The 14,303-nt window shown below is 26.2% G+C and overlaps 2 protein-coding genes across 10 annotated transcripts in view; both read right to left on the reverse strand.

Moving 5' to 3' along the window:
* Positions 1-2,745: 2,745 nt before the first annotated feature.
* LOC103575561 (TBC1 domain family member 23) lies at positions 2,746-9,034 on the reverse strand. Its single transcript, XM_008555405.3, has 5 exons — positions 8,771-9,034; positions 7,034-7,254; positions 6,527-6,968; positions 4,532-5,584; positions 2,746-3,365 (listed from the first exon to the last, which is right to left on the reverse strand). The coding sequence occupies exons 1-5, from the start codon at positions 8,797-8,799 to the stop codon at positions 3,092-3,094; spliced, it is 2,019 nt and encodes a 672-aa protein (XP_008553627.1). The 5' UTR covers positions 8,800-9,034; the 3' UTR covers positions 2,746-3,091.
* A 981-nt stretch (positions 9,035-10,015) lies between these two features.
* LOC103577324 (dmX-like protein 2) overlaps positions 10,016-14,303 on the reverse strand; it is a 28,337-nt gene continuing 24,049 nt past the window's right edge. For 7 of the 9 annotated variants that reach the window (XM_053743228.1, XM_053743255.1, XM_053743197.1 and 4 more), the window contains 2 exons: positions 13,493-13,576; positions 10,016-13,425 (listed from right to left, as the gene is read on the reverse strand). In XM_053743228.1, the coding sequence (XP_053599203.1) occupies positions 13,309-13,425; positions 13,493-13,576 (201 nt within the window). In that variant the 3' untranslated portion in view covers positions 10,016-13,308. The remainder of the gene's footprint in view (positions 13,426-13,492; positions 13,577-14,303) is intronic. The other 2 variants (XM_053743085.1, XM_014444937.2) reach the window with 2 other exon arrangements.

The following is a 14,303-nucleotide window of genomic DNA, read 5'->3' on the forward strand; positions in this document are numbered from 1 at the left end:
TTTATTTATAATTTTAAATTTGTCATGTCTGCTGCATTCAAACTTATAAAAAAGAAGAGAGCGTAAAATAAAATGACATTGAAGTTATCTGACGGCTAATAATTTTTTAATTTTTTTAAAAACGTTGTTATAAAAAAAATATTTAAAAAATTGCACCTGTAGCTTTTTAAATTTTGTACATGTGCATGTTTTTAGTTTATTTTTTTTGTAATTGAAGTTAAAAAAAAAATTCAAAAATTATTAATTGCTTGCTAGCCAGGATCAAAAAATAAAATATTTATTTAGTAAAATGTATATAAAAAATAATTACGTTGTAATATTCAATATTTAGATTTATTTTTACAACTATAAATACTATTTACATGATTTAAAATCTGTAATTATTATTACATAATATATTTTCATTAATTTAGTATTTAATAATATTCATTTAAGATCAATCGTACTTAAGATTACGATCGATTATAAATATAAATATATTACAGTTTATAAAAATTTTTCGTTTTTAATAGTAACTACTGCTACTATAATCTACATGACTCTATAAATAGCTATATAAAGTAATCAAAGGCCCAATTATTGACACTTTTTTTTATGACTTATAGCTAAATCATTTCTAATACGAAAAAAAAAAAAATCTTTTTCAATTGCTGATTCTAAAATTAATAAAAAATAAGTGCATGCATTTTACACCTGATGCCAAGACTTTTACTCAATTAAAAGTCCAGCTGATTATTAACAAAACACATTCTTCATTATTGTAATGTTTTTAAATCTGAGGAAAGCTAACCAGGGTAACATCAATTACGTAATCAAAACATTCGGGTTAAAGTTCACACGTAAGATTTGAAAATTTTTAAAAGTTATAAAATGAAATTCTACTTTATTTAAGGTAAAAGACTCTAAAGTTGATCGGTACCATTAGTCGCTCACTTCAACTGATTAAAATGATTCTCATTGACGCCTGTGTATAAGAACTAATTTTAAAAATTTATTTCCCGAAAACAGTGAAGTGAATCGGGTTGAAATTTTAACAGTGAGACTTTTTTTATAACTCAATGAAAAAAATTTTTAAATTGTGTTATTGTTTCAAAAGTTGATATCGAACCTCCTTAACTCCCAGTTGATATTAACTCTAGATAATTTTTTTTAAATTCTACACCTCAGTGAAGTTGCAACTACGTTGTCCGCTTTTTCAATTAATGCTTTATTTTTTTTTTTTTTAGGTAAAGCCATTCACAGATCCCGCGCATATTAAAAATTTTCAATAACTTTCAATTGTCATAACTTGTCATAAACTTGTCAAATTTTATTAATTAATTAAAAAGAAAATTAAAACCTTAATTGAAAAAAAAACTAGTCGTAATTTCGGTGAGATATAGAATTAAAAAAAAAATTACTTACAATTGATATTAATTAGGAATTAAAGGGAATTTGTTAAATAAATTTCAGTAAAATCTTTATATCTATTTTATAATTCAAATTTTTGAATCTTATAGGTTAAAATGCATTGAATAAATTTCATTTTGTTCCTAATTGATAACAACTGTATTTTTTTTTTAAATTCTATATCTCAATAAAATTACGACTTCATTATCCTTTTTTCTATCAGGGTTTCAATTTTTCTGTTAAATTAATTAATAAAATTTGAATACGGTTATGACAGTTAAATCATTAAATATTTTTAAAAAGTTGGGGGCGCAGTGTCTAAAAATACCCTTTACGTTAATTACATTTGAATGAGGTTATGTTAACTTCTTTAACAATTGTTGCAATTATACGTTAATGAATGACGTCCTTCCGATAAGTAAGTCACCGTTCAGAATTGTCGAACATTTTTGGTTTGTAATCTTAAGTAATGTGTATTGTAGTCCCAGTAAGAGAATAAACCTCGGAAATTGCCCCCACTACCAAACATTTATGAACTGCGCATGCGCACAGAAAAGTAGGAGAACATTTAGCATATAAAACATCTAGGGTGGGAGTAAAAACCGACGACACCCGAGGTGCATTCTCTCGGTGGGATGACAATAGTGACTTGAGATTAGACTTGTTTTTTGAAAATCGGGGTAAAAAACGACGGCGACTTACTCTCTCAGAAGACTATGTTATTTGTTTAATTTTTTTAATAAAATAAAATGATTTATTTTATAAATTATTCTCGAAATCAATAAACTTATAGTTCAATTAATTGAATAATGGTACATTACAACTTTTACTAAGCGACTATGGCAACACTCAATGATTTCATTAAAAAAATTGATAACAGCCAGTTGTCAAAATCATTCTTAAAATAAAAATTTTATCCTAGTATTTAAAATTACAAAAAATAACTATAAAAAAAAATTCATAGAACTCCATAAATTACATGCCATTAATTAGACAATTAAATAAATTGTCTTATGTTAATTACAAAAATTAGAATAGTCTATTAATATTGAGTATAAAAATTAATTTGTCTCATATTTTTTATAGTGTAAATAATTGGGACTTTTTACTTTGGATATTAATATTTATGTCAGTTATATAAATTTATATCCAGTCAACGTTTTCAATTTAATTTTACAATAAAATTTTTTTGTTTTTTAAAATACAAAGATTTGATTTTTAAAACTTACAATCTTGTAAAGATATAAATTCTACATTTTTTATGATATCATTTTGTTTTTATTTATTTTTTTAAATAATTCATTAAAATATGTAGTAACATTGCTTATTAATTAGGCTCAAGCTATTATTAAATAGCTATCGATAACGATAAAATAATAAATCTTTAAATTCAAACAAAAATGTTAATTTATTTTTCATAATAATTTGCCTTAAAGACATTTTTTTGTGTTTACGTAATAAGGAATGCACATATGCAATTTTAATGGCACTTTTTTTATAAATAATGGACGTATAAATATACTTTAATCAATCTTTGAGATAAAATAAGTACCAAATAAAATAAATAATTATTTTTTATTTATTAATCTTTGAATGGAATTATTTATATTTAATATTAATATAATAATATTTATATATAGAATTTTATTCAATCAAACATATATATGTATAATTAATACACATATACATTTTATCACTCACGTTATTTTGAACTCTTCAATTCCTTTAGAATTTGTTGTGAAATTAATTTAACAGCTTCGCCTCCGTTGGGAATTAGAAGTCTGTCCATGTCAGAGATAACAAGCATATCACTCTGTGTTGTGCCGTATTTGAATGTTATTAAATCCGGATGATGTTTACGTGATGTTATTCTAACAATATTTGACAATGGACGTTTTACAATAACATGTGCTGCATCTCTACGTCCTGGTATTTCACGGAGTACTATTAGATGACTGTCAGTCACTAACAAATGGCTAAAAGTTAAAGAATTAATAATTAGTATAAGGTAAGACCTAGTACCGAAAACTGCAGGCTGACCTCCACCAGCCCTTAAGTCACTCTTAACATGATGACCACAGATTTTTTAAACTGAAATTCCCTGACTTGTCCAGGTATTCCAGTCAAATAATTTAAAAATTCCCTGACCGTATGTAGTAATATTAAATCATTGGAAATATTTATTTAATTCAAAATAAAATGCTATGTCAGTTCAATAAATAATAAATCATTGTCGTTAAATGAAACTTTATTTTATTATTTGTCAATTTTCATAGATTTTTTTTATTTATTAAATGAATAATTTTTTATTTTTTATTTTAAATCTGTTTTTATATAACTTACTCTATAATAAAATATAAATAAATTTTTCATTTTCACTAGAATAAATTTCATAAATAAGAACGTTTTATAGAATATTAATAAAATATTAACCAAGTACGCGAATAATAAATGTAGTGGAACTTATTAGTTCAATACTTGTGTATACTTTTAATGTTTTTGGTTTTTTAACTTGTCAATTTGCATGTTAATAGCTTGAAGATCCTGACGATTGGTTTTTACTGAGACTTTTTTTTTCTAACAGCCTTTTTAATTCTAACCGCTTCATTTTTTCGCTATTGGAATCAATTTCTATTTATTTTTTTTCAAGATTATATTAAAATCGCATTCGCGCCGCTTTTTGAATAGTTTGACAGAAAAAAAAATTTATCGTTTTTTCAGTCGAAAGAAAAGAAAGTAAAAATTTTTCCAGCTTTGTAACGAAATCTCCTGACTTTTCCTTGATTTTTCCAGTACATTTATGATTCCGACAGTTCCTGGTTTTCCAAAAATGTGGCCACTATGCTTAAGTAATCAAATTACATAAATTTTTTAATTTTTGTTGCGCGAGAAACAATCCAATCAAGTACATTTCCCTGATCGGGTACTGGGTCTCGTTGAGATTAACTTATTCGCAATTTTTAAAAAGTTTAAATCAAAATAAAAAGAAAAAAAAGCCACAAATAATTTGAAATTTCCTTTTTTTAAGATCTAAGTTATAAATTGTCTCAGATTTGTCTACTAAATTTTTTTTTCTTCGTCAGAAATGAATACTAATGAAAAAAAAATAAAAAAATGAACATTAATTTATTAAATAAATTACCTTTCATAAACATATCCATTAACTTTAACTTCTTGACACTTGAAGGAATGTAACAATTGTGGATTTTTCAACCACTGACTTATAGAAACGACTTCAACAGGTTGTTCATTCTCTGGATTACTTATAACCATGTCAGGATCATGAACATCATCAATACTAAATACAGGCATTGTACTTTTAGACCGTTTCGTAGGCTCATCATCTTTCTTATCATCTTTATTACTACTAGTAACACTCGTCGATGGATTAACAATGTAGTCAAATAGTTTTCCTTTAACTTCTTGACTCTTCAGTTTCATAGCCATACCAATTTTGCCAAATAAATCCGAGTTACTTTTATTTTTCATAGGACTAGTATTCTTCGAGTTGCTCTCCGATGAGTTTGAATTACATATCAAGCACCGCTGGAAATTATGGTCAACAAGATTCGTAATAACTTCATCGCCAAAGTACTCGTGTATTGCTTGATACCCATTTTTAACCATACTGACATACTGAGTGTGCTTTTGTAAAAAAGATGCGACAACCATATGAGTATAACGATCCTCTTCTTGTCTACCACTTCCGACAAAACACAAATGCTCGCCACCGGCATTTGAACCGATTGCGAGCGCTTGTCTTTGGGCGCGCAACAAACCGTCGACTGCTGTTGCAAAAGCAGCAGGTTCTTGCAGCATCAAATTACAGTCAAGATGAAATGCTGTAGGCAAATGACCTGCATTGTATTGCTCAACTGGACGACAGTCTACGAGAAAAAAACGCACTGACTCGGATGGAATACTTGAGCACAGTGGCGCTTCAATAGTATTTTCTACTAATTCATCAGCAGTAACTGGTAAACAAAGTGCTGTTGATATTAATTTTTCATCACCGCCTTCTCCAAACATTATTGGATACAATTCTTGTTTAAATGAATTAGGTGTCGTCATTTTGTAGTACTGAGCTAAGGAACAAAAGTCAGCAACATCTTCAACTTCTATTGCACGTGGCATGGCTGATAAAGTATCTATTATATTTTGTCTCTCGTCGTCTTTCATACTCAATATTTTTTCTCTAAAAAAAAAAAAAATTTAATATTATACTGGAGTTTACAATTAATTTATACTATGATTTAGTATAATTGCGACTGGTAATATTTTTTAAATTATAAAATCCCCAGTTCCTGAGCTTTCAAATATTTATAATGAGGAAATGCTTGCAGTAAAGCTGCAGCCAAATATTACTTAGTGAAATGGTGTATTGTGGGACAAGGGATGAAACAAGACGATTTCCAACTAGGGTGAAATTGGCTGACATTATCCGCAGTCTGAAATCGTGTTTCATCTGGTGTCAAACTTAAAGCTTTATGTCAGCAGCTAGAGACAAATTAATTTAAGGCCAATAGTGTGATCAACTATTAGCGTAAGTGTAAATTGTCATTTTTAATTTATAATTAGCCAGATATACATGTCTACTCAGATCTTCACTATCTCGTACCAACTTTATTCAAAAATCATCAGTTCTAAAAGCTCAGCTAAAAAAAATTATTTATTTCGGCAGTGTTACAATTCTACTTACAACATCTCTACTCAAGAGAAGTAACTAGAACTCTACTCTCTCACAATTTTACTCAGCCTTAACTCTACGCACTTCTCTTTTACTCAGGTTTAACTCTACTCAGTTGTATCATTATTCAGCTTCAACTAGACTCAGCTACAATTCTACTCATGTATTTCAGCCTATCGATAAAATAAGTCTTCTATTTCTTTATGAGTAGAGTTGTCGCTGAGTCTAGTTGAAGCTGAGTAAGCTTGGGAGTGAGTAGAGTTTTAACTACTTCCTTTGAGTACGGATGTTGTGAGTAAAATTGTGACAGTGCCTTTATTTCTACAAGCTGACTGAAAGCATTTGCAATTTACTTATTCGCTAATATTTGTTCGCAGCATTGGGCTGAAATTTTGACTGGCAGTAGACATAAACTTGAATTTTCTATGCTGATAATGAAAATTGAATTACCTAGCATTAACAACCATAACAAGTGATGAAAATAACATGAAAAAAGGATCTTCTTGCATAAAATAAAGATCCCATATTGTATGGATAACAGGTAGAGTGCATACTCCAGCAAAAAGTGTGTTAATCCATCCTTTGGTATACTGATCAGGCGAAACACGCTTCGTATCAAGAAAGGAACATAATTCGGGATCATGATAGAGCAATAAAAGTCGTAGTATTGAACTGTGTGTATCACCACGTGGTATATACACGTCTCGTATTGCCTCGAATAGATTGTACGTCGCAGAACGTGGTAACTTCAAGGATATCAATGGACCCAGTAGTTCTAACCATCCATTGCCACTTGTGTAACTTTTCCCGCGGCATTTACAGTAAAATGTTACTATCGACTCCAGATCTGATAGCACGGACACTTTATCATTGTCGTCGTTGCCCAATTTATCTACAATTGTGAATAAATAAAATTAAATATTTATTACAATAAGCTTACAAACGATAATTATTTACCAACGAGTTCTTGGCAATCTTTTCTAATGAGGTTCTGTTCAGGAAGATCAAATATTTCATTGAAATGTATTAACTGATTGCCGCGATTCGTGACGTCTAAACATGCTTGCCAAACATCCGGCCTCAAGTTAGCAGGAATCGGCTGGCCTTTGGTCATGGCGTAAATATCTGATGCAGACAAAGACTCAGCATCCAGAAGAGCTGCTTCTAACTCCAATGCCCTAGTTTTAATTAAATAATAACGATTAGTTCTATAATAACTACTTTGATTTTATCTTATCATTGGAATAAAAATACTTGTTTGTTTTACTACAAAGACTGAGTCATTTTTATTTTTAAAAAATTTTTAAAGAGTTTGCTATCTAGATCTTATAAATTTAAGAATTTTAACTTTTGATTTTTGTATAAAAAAATTTTATTTTTTTTTAAATTATTTTTGAGACTCGTTACTTGCTTAAAAAAATATAAGAATTTTTTTAATGGAAGTGAAAATAAAAAAATTACAACAAATTGTAAATCTGCTTTTTTTTTTAGATTTTCTAGTTTGAAAAAACTTCTACTTGAAGTTATAAATGTCTTAAATTTATAATTTACATTTACACGGTTTTGGAAAATTTTTATAATGAATTTTTTAAAACGACCAGTGAACTCAAAAATAAGACAGCGAAGATTTTTAAATTTACATTTGAAAACTTTAATTTAGGCCTGAAATAAAAAAGTGCAAATAATTATTCAATTTAAATTAAATTAACATTAATTTGTTAGTGCTTCCACTTAAAAATAGTTTTTATAATTTTTAAAAATTACAAATTCATTAAGAATTAAACAATAGTGAATTAAAAATTTTGAAAATGACATTTTTTTACATGGATTGACTTCAAGTTTTGTTTAAAAATTTAATGCTTCTTTAAATTTCAAAAGATATTAATTATTTGTAAATAATTTCACTTATACACAGTAAAAAAAAATTCTCCACTGAAAGTAAATATTCTCGATTCAAGAAATTTTTTTTAAAAACTTCAATTTTCTCAGATCGAGTAGAAATTTCCTCCGATCAAGATGATTTTTTTTTTTAAACGGCAAGATCTCTCAGCTAAAGAAAATCTTGAATTGGTTTCTGAAGACGTTTGTCTTTCAATATTTTTCTTGACTCAAAATAAATTTTTTTTCTATGTAGATTTTGAAATTAAGACCGTAAGTTTATTTAAAAGTATTATTATGAAATAAATATTATGAAATTTATGACTCGGGATTGTACAATATTTGATACTTTAAATAAATCTAAGGATTAAAGATAAAGATATATATATATATATATATATATATATATATATATATATATGTATATATAGACATGTTTAAGTCAAGTACATGAATGATGTTTCCATACTTGTACTATTTAAAAAAAAGCCTGTTTTGATTGCGTGCTAAATTATATATATATATATTGATAAAAACATAAATTTTCTCTATCAATATTTATGTATAAAAATTTATGTGAATCTAATAAATTGATGACTGGAATTTCTGTAAAACAATTAATTCAACGAATGATTTATTTAGTTAATTAAAAAAATAAAACATAATGATGAAATAGTTAAGGATGAATTCTTTATATGAAAAATAAATGTCTTTTTGAAACCTATAGAAAGATATAAAAAAATATTAAATTCAAAATATGGCTAATTACGTAGTATGATAATTATTATTAAATATTTGTTAATTAGTGATAATTACCAGGTGTTTTCGTCTTCATTTAGAGCCATTTTGGAGGAAAATAACTTACAAGATGATTGGACAGTAGAAAATACAGATAATTATATTTACGTATGTCGAATTTTTTTTTTTTTATTTTTTAGTTAGACTATAATCTGTATGGATTTTTTATAATTAAGTAATAATATTTGTGGATTGTTATTAGTTTTTTGCATTATGTATATAATATGTCACATATGAAGAACACGATTATCTATGACAACTCAGATGTAACTAAAAAACTGAAGTTAGCCGCAACTTTGGCTGTATTCAGTGTTGCCAAATTAGGAGCTATTAATATATACAGTAAACTCTCATGAGTGTGAATCTAGCAGATAGACAAATTTTAAATTACAAATAAATGAATTAAACAATTATAAAATAAAAAAATTTTAAAAATACACGTATTGATTTTTAAATTCTATAAATGCGCATTTTTTAAATTTAATTCGATTTGCACGCTTATTAATTATTCTTATTACGAGCGCGGTAAATTTAAATATTTGAAAAATAAATTATTAGAAATGGGAAAAAAATTAAAAATTGTAAATCAAAATAAAATGGCAGCAGAGTGTGGTAGAAATATTTGTTGCAGTCTGCTGCTGAGCTGCAGGAATGTACTCATAAATTCTAAGGCTCTTCCAAGTTGATCCCTTCTAAATTTTTTTTTACACTTTTTTGGATTTTTATTATCGATAAATCGTTTGTCTCGGTGTTACTGTAATTAACTTCGCACAGTGGATCTCAAACCTTAATCTACAATCTATATGAATGTACATTTATCTCGATTTTAGTCGTACAGTTAATCAGTTTTAAAGCAAAAATTTTGTTAGCGCAAAATTTCCATTGAGTTGGTAATGGGGAAAGCGCTCCGAGCGAGTTTTAATGAATTGATGGAAAGAGTCTTATAACGAGGTTCGAATGTATCTTTCTCTTTAATAATAAAACGAACAATATTGTTTAATTTTTTAATACATATATATAATTTACATACAGTTAATATAGTCATGTATACAACACATCGTGCAGATTTTAATGCACTTAAATAAATTTAAATATAATTATTATTATTATCATTATATTAACGTGTAAATTGATAAGCAATTAAAAAGCAAATTCTGCTCATCAAATAATATCAAATAAAATTAAACACTTTAAAATTCAAATAATAATAATAATAATAATAATAATAATTATAACATAATTATTACAATAGAAACAGTAATAATAAAGTGTACAATACTGTAATTTGACTTTTACATATATAAGTTCATACATTTGTGTTTAATTGCTTTATTATCGTAATTTATCTTAACTAATAACAATATATATTACGATCTCATTTCGTTATTGTTTTTTTTATTATCATTATTAATTTTATACTCATTTTTTTTTAGTTTTCATCATTTTCTACACAATATTTATATATATACATACATATTATTGTTTAATATTAAATATAACTTCACATAACATTTGTTTTAACAATTTATTCGAATAATATGATTGCCTTAATAATCAAGACCAAGTGCAATTTATTATCCTCAAGTTTTATTAATTATTTAAATAATTTAATTATTAGCTATTAATTATCAATCAATTTGTTGACGCTTAAGCCTCTTTATAGACCACTCGATCTCCAACAATCTTGAACAATCTGCATTACAAGATCATACGGAAATTAATTCGTTTATTTTTTTTATTACATACTAATTTTTTTACTTCTTTTTTTGTCAAATATTTATACTGAGAATTATTTATATACGAATAATGGATAAGCGTAATGACTCTGCTATCGATAGTGTAATCGCCTACCTGCGGCTTTTTAAAAAAAATAATAATAATATAAATATAAGTTAACTATTGTACAATGTATATAAATTATAAATTAATAAATCAATTAATTAATTATCATTTGAATGAGCGTTAAATTGAACCATAATTTTTAAGAATTTTATTTTATTTTCAAATAAAAGCGGGAACTTTTTTTTAAAATTAAAGTTAACTATCAAAGCTAACAAAAAGAGTAAAAATAAAATTAAGTTTAATTTTAAAAATGAATGCGGGTCCAACGGATTGCTCATAAGCTGGTGCCTAATTAAATATATTATCATTACAATTTCAAGTAACAAATTTATTTAATTATTTATTATTTGCTATTAAATAAAATAAATAACTATAATTATTATTGTATATATTAGTTAATTACTTTCATGGTTTAATAAATATTATTGATGACTTGGTTACTTGAAATCGTTGGCTGTTAATGATAACGTCTATCATGCAATTCGGCGTCGAATAATTAATATACAGTTATTGTTGTTATTATTATTATTATCAATCGATTATTATTATAATATAAATAACTCTGTAATATTAATATTATTATAATAATTATCATTTCACGCATATATTTAACAGTAGAGTAAATAGATAATAGAATAGAGTGAGATATTTTTTTTTTTTAGTTTTTATTTATGTTTAGGTTCTTTTATCCTGATTGAAAGCTGCAATACTCCACACATTTATAGTCAACAAAAATATCTGTTATATTTTATTACTGTATATACTTTTTAAATATTTATTTTATTATTGTTTATTTTTATTTGTTTGCAAGTCTACTGATGCTACTGAAAATGCAGTCAGATAAAAAGTACTGAAGAAAATTATTAATATAAAAGAAGGAGAGATGATAAATATTTTTTTATTTAATAGATGAAAGATTTTAAAGATATATTAGACTGTGCCATATAAATCGATACTTTTTTCTTCGGTAATGTAACATAAAAAAAATTGAGTGTGAAGTTGGGCCCTTATACTCAATTACAAAATGCGCGCTCGCTTATATTTTTGTGATTATTTTTTTTTTCAGAGTAGTTTCTTTATTAAAATTCTTAAAATTTGTGACATTATTAAGCAATATTCTAAGAATATTCTGCTAAATTTTCATAAGAAAATATTGAAAAATGAGCCAGTGGTAGTGGGGAGAGACGAGTCACTAAAAAAAAATCTCCATGCAGGCAGGATAACTCATGACTGCCTCATCTGAAACCAAAAAACCAAAAAGATTTCTCTAGTACATAAGTTTATCCCTAAATTTGAACGAAGGATTTTTTTTTTCAATAACTAATTATTTTTTAATTAAACAAAAGGAGCAATTTTCGACAAAAATCAAAGTTTTTTGATTGCACCTTTACCAAAAATTCAAAAATAAATATTTAGTTTATTCCTTCGTTCAAATCTATCAAACTTATGTACTAAAGAAATCTTTTTGGTTTTTTTATTTCAGATGAGACAGTTATGAGTTATTTTGCTTACGGCATGGAGACTTTGAGGTGACTTGTCTCTCCCCACTACCACTGGCTTATTTTTCAAAATTTTTTTATGAAAATTTATCAGAATATTCTTAGAATGTTGCTTAATAATGTCACAAATTTTAAAAATGTTAATAAAGAAACTACTCTGAAAAAAAAATCACAAAAATTCGCTCTTTTTTTTTTTTTTTTTTTTTTTTTTTATCTCAGACCCGTTTCCCCCCTTAAATAACTTTTGAACGGCTGGATTTATCAAAACATCATAAGAGACCTTTTTTATAGAGCATTCAATTCTCTACAAAAATACATTATGGTCTTTTCCATTTAAAGTTTCAAAGAAAAACTTTTCCCATGTTTTTTAAACGGAATATTATTCAAGTGAGCGCGCGATTTTTAATTGACTTAAAGAGCCTACTTGATACCTATTTTATCTATGTTACAACCAATATAATTTTCGTGTCAGGTCGAAAAAAAGTATCGATTTTATTTGGCAGTCTAATATATATAAATAATTATTAAATAGACAAAGGAAGAGTAGAATGTTATAGATAATTTACTAAATTTAAATAGGCCTTGTGATGCAAAAATGCTGTTTAAAATAATTATTTAAAATAATAGTGTTATTTAATATTTATATAGATATATACTAATGATTGATTGCATATCAAATGCATCTAAAGCGAGTAAAATATTTTTAAAACGCAAAGATGATTTAATTGCCATTACATGCTACAATATATCAATTCGATTATTTAAATATTTTTTATACTTTTATAACTTTTTTTTTTTATTTATTCATAGAGACTTTGATAATTAACCTGCAATTATTTATTTATCTATTAAGCGATAGCGTCGGCCGTGAATGGTTATAGTCAGGGAAAAAAAAAGAAACTTAAACTTTGAATTTACAGATAAAATATTTCAGTAACTTTGGCAGTGATTTAAAAAATTGGAAGAAATTTAATGTAAGACAAAATAATTATTTTTTAAAAATCTATATGAAAACAAATTAAATTTGATTGTCAAAAATATATTTTTAATACTTCTACTATTATAACTATTGGTATTATTATTTTTTTTTCATTGACTTTAACCATTACGTTTAAATATTTTATGGTAATTGTTATTATATATTTTGGTTTGCCTCTTACCCACTTTTATTTACTTACTCAACTAGCGATTTATGATTAAATAATAAACTTAGTCCTAATAAATTGAATGTACTACGCAATCCCGTTCAGGTAACTGACGAACTTTCATTGAACCGTCTGCACCACACGAGAATAAACGACCAGCGGAGTCTACATGCAGTTGCGTTACACCCTGTAATTATTTTAATTGACATTAATAATTAAGTAATTATATAAATTTGTTTTATATTATTAATTACCTGGCCAATATTTTTAAAGAAACTTGATCGAGGATGTTCACCAGGAAATGAGTATAATAAAGAATGGACAGTGAGTGCCCATACCTGTAAAATGAAAATTTATATTTTTATATATTTTTATTAAAGTGGCCCAAAAAAGCCGACTATTTTTTATTTACGAGTCTTTTATGAAAATTTGTTGGTTTAAGAAGTTTGAAGAAGCCTCTTCGAAAATCAGCTCGATAAAAAATTTTCAAGAGGTCGCTGACGAATTTTGAAAATATCAAAAATGATCGAAATTTGAATTTTTATTTCAAATTTTTCTCTTTATGGCAGCAATAGTTTATATTTGTGAAATGATGACTACCCTGAAAATTTAAGCCCAAAATTTAAATATTTAAACCTCGCTCAAGAATTTTGAATGTTTCCGAGTGCTGTTTTTTGACAGTTTTCAAGCGACCCTTGAATATTGATAATAAAGCTTCTCGTTTTTTTCACCATCAATTTGCATGACAATGAATGAAAATATAACCCGAGAAATAGAAATAATAAGTTATTTACATACTTTTTTATTTTTTGATTCAATTTTTAGGTTTTTTCGCTTATTCAAAACTTAGCAAATTTTATTGTTTAAGACTGTCCTGTATATTTTTGGTTATACAAAGATTGAGTTATAAAAAAATACAAAAACTAATTCAAAGTATTAGTCACATATTATCAGTTAATATTCAAAATTCTTGAGCCCCGTTGAAATATTTAAATTTTGGGCTGAAATTTTCAGCATAGACATGATTTTACAAATATAAACTAGTGCTGCCACAAGAAAGAAAAA

The sequence above is a fragment of the Microplitis demolitor genome, chromosome 1 (genome assembly GCF_026212275.2).
Source record: "Microplitis demolitor isolate Queensland-Clemson2020A chromosome 1, iyMicDemo2.1a, whole genome shotgun sequence".
Lineage (NCBI taxonomy): Eukaryota > Metazoa > Arthropoda > Insecta > Hymenoptera > Braconidae > Microplitis > Microplitis demolitor.